This window comes from Quercus lobata, chromosome 7 (genome assembly GCF_001633185.2).
Source record: "Quercus lobata isolate SW786 chromosome 7, ValleyOak3.0 Primary Assembly, whole genome shotgun sequence".
NCBI lineage: Eukaryota > Viridiplantae > Streptophyta > Magnoliopsida > Fagales > Fagaceae > Quercus > Quercus lobata.
This window is the reverse complement of record NC_044910.1, coordinates 37951532-37954467: the sequence shown is the minus strand read 5'-3', so window position 1 is coordinate 37954467 and position 2936 is coordinate 37951532. Positions and strand designations below refer to the sequence as shown.

General features: G+C 34.8%; 1 protein-coding gene across 1 annotated transcript; it reads left to right on the top strand.

Annotated features, from left to right (window-relative positions):
* The first annotated feature begins 389 nt into the window (after positions 1–389).
* Positions 390–2634, top strand: LOC115953762 (secoisolariciresinol dehydrogenase-like). Its single transcript, XM_031071557.1, has 2 exons — positions 390–471; positions 1734–2634. The coding sequence occupies exons 1-2, from the start codon at positions 434–436 to the stop codon at positions 2521–2523; spliced, it is 828 nt and encodes a 275-aa protein (XP_030927417.1). The 5' UTR covers positions 390–433; the 3' UTR covers positions 2524–2634.
* The last annotated feature ends 302 nt before the right edge of the window (positions 2635–2936 follow it).

The following is a 2936-nucleotide window of genomic DNA, read 5'->3' as shown; positions in this document are numbered from 1 at the left end:
ATTATTTTAAAGTTCTAGAAAAAAATTAGAGTTTTAATTAAATTCCAAAATTTGACCCCAATAATAAATCAGATGCTTGATGGAACATGCACTGATTTTCAGTCCAATGTTATTAACAAATGAAGAGGTGAAGCTAAATTTTATCAAATTGTGGGTATGTCCCCAGTACTACAGTAACTTCGTCAATTGGTTTGGTTGAATAAAATTGGCATTGAATTTTTTTGAATAAAAAAAAAAAATTTTGGGTCCACTTGTCGTTTTGTCATTGAATTTTCACAAAATACATGCCTAATTGGACCCTACCTCATGGAAAATGCTGCCCCATCTTTATCAATAAATATAGGATTCTCGCTCGGTCCACTAGTATAAATCATGCCCTTAATCCCAACCTCACTTAAAAGAGTTAAGAAATCTCTTTCTCTGCCTCTGCTCAATGGCAACAAGTTCATTAATCTCCGCGGTCACAAGAAGGTTAGCAATATATGATTTAATCATGGTTTTATTTTACATGCGTTCATGTTTTTTATTTTTTATAAACTTCTATTAGATCGTTACGATTATTCACAATTATGATCAATTAACACTTCTAAGGCTGATTCTTCTAATAATAGGAAAAGATAGGTTAGAATGGCTTTGTTATTTGATGCCAAGCTCAACCCAATTTAGGAAGTGTTTATGGTAATGCACTCTGTTTGCCAAAAATGGAAAAAATCTATTGCTACTTAGACACTTCTAATTTTGCTTTCATGATCAACACAATTTAGGAACTAAGGACTCTTATGATAATAAAGTCTTTTTGCCAAAAACAAGAAAAAGTCTATTGCTGCCTAGACACTTCTGATTTTCCTTTCAATCGATTGGAGACAGACATATAGATACTACTTAATTTCAGATAAGTGCTGGTTTTGATTCTAAATTTGAAAACCTTATCGATTAAATAAACCAGCCCTCTACATTAAAACCTTAATAAATTAATATTACCAATAATCTCATTAGCTAGATTTGGATTGAGAGTTGCCAGAATTTGGAGATAAGTCCACTCTAAGATGGTTGGAGGCCTTTCTCTCTCTCTCTCTCTCTCTCTCTCTCTCTCTCTTCTTCTTCTTCTTCTTCTTCTTCTTGGTTCAGTGAGCTAGGTTTCAGTTTTATAACATTGTTCCTGTGACTCATCACATTTATACTATTACTTATTGATAATTCAAATTATTCAATAGTTGGGGAATGGGGATGGAAAAGTTTGACATCTTCATTTAAAATATAAAAAATGCTAATTGAGTTTCAAGACTCTTGTTGTCATATATTTACATCACTCGAGGTTATAATTAAACACATTGCAGAGAATTTGAGCAATTTTTCCTTCATCAATAGAGATGTTAAATTTCAAAGTGTAAGTCAATGGATAAATAATTTCATAATTTATTGAAACGGTAAGTTGTGATTTGTGGACAACCACTTTTATATACATCCATCACCTTGTCAATAACAAGATATACATACTAAATTTCAAATACACCTGAGTTCGGTGGACAGATGTCATTGCTTCATGGCAATATATAAATTAACAAAATGTTTTGCACAAGTCCTTGATATCTAGTTTCTTTGCAAAAAAATATTTTCTTTGCCTATTTTTTTATATAAAGATTAAACAGAGTCCTTTAAAAAGGACTCTAGAAGATGTCCTTTCGTTTAAATTATAGAGTATTACTTGACTAAGTTGGTTCCAAATTGTGTAGGTTGGAGGGAAAGGTGGCTCTAATAACTGGAGGAGCTAGCGGCATTGGTGAATTCACGGCCAAAGTCTTTGTCCATCATGGAGCCAAGGTGGTTATAGCTGACATCCAAGATGAATTGGGTCATTCAGTCATTGAGGCCCATGGCTCATCAAATGCACTCTATGTACACTGCGATGTAACTGATGAAGCCCAAATAAAAAATGCTGTGGACAAAGCTGTGGCAACTTATGGAAAGCTAGACATAATGTTCAACAATGCTGGCATAGCTGATGAGAACAAGGTTCGCATCATTGACAATGAAAAAGCAGACTTCGAGCGTGTGCTTAGCGTAAATGTGACTGGCGTTTTTCTTGGTATTAAACATGCATCGCAAGCCATGATTCCAGCACGTAGTGGTAGCATTATTTCAACCTCTAGCATAAGCTCATATGTTGGAGGTGCAGCTTCATATTCATACACATGCTCAAAGCACGCTGTCGTAGGCCTTACCAAAAATGCCGCGGTTGAGTTAGGGCAATTTGGCATTAGGGTCAATTGCTTGTCACCTTATGCACTTGCAACACCTTTAGCAACCAAATTTGTTGGTGTTGATGATGAAACCCTTGAGAATGTGATGAATTCCCTTGCCAACCTAAAGGGTGTGACTCTTAAGGCAGAAGATGTTGCAAATGCTGCTCTCTTTTTGGCTAGTGATGAATCAAGATACGTGAGTGGACACAATCTCCTAATTGATGGGGGCTTCAGCATTGTCAATCCATCGTTCAACATGTTTCAGTACCCAGATTCTTAATCATATCAGTAAGAAACTTTGTTTCTGGGTTCAAAAATGGTGTGCCATAATGATAATAGTCTTTTTTCTCCCAGATTAATGAGTGAAATAATACCAAACAATGTTCTCTTAGTGCAAGTTTATCATGTGATAGTGACAATTTTGAGGTAGTCCAATTAAATCTCTCATGATCATCTTTATACAATTTGTAAGTCATGTCTTTGAATCTTGATAAATTTGAAGTACGTACTTTGAAACAAATGTGTATGATGTTAGATAATGCGCACTAAAATTATTGCTTCTTAAGTTCTAAAGACAAAAGGGAGTCCACTAATTAGTGGACATGGTGTGTGAGAATTAAATTCATCAGTCCCACTATCTGAACACCAAAACATCCCACGCTTTTTAGTTCATTTTTCCTTGTTTGATTTGCT

What these genes read in the sequence shown, in the direction of transcription:
- LOC115953762 (XM_031071557.1), top strand. Translation starts at nt 434, where the DNA reads ATGGCAACAAGTTCATTAATCTCCGCGGTCACAAGAAG. An exon ending in ATCTCCGCGGTCACAAGAAG is followed by an intron (nt 472 to 1,733) that starts GTTAGCAATATA and finishes CAAATTGTGTAG; the next exon opens with GTTGGAGGGAAAGGTGGCTC.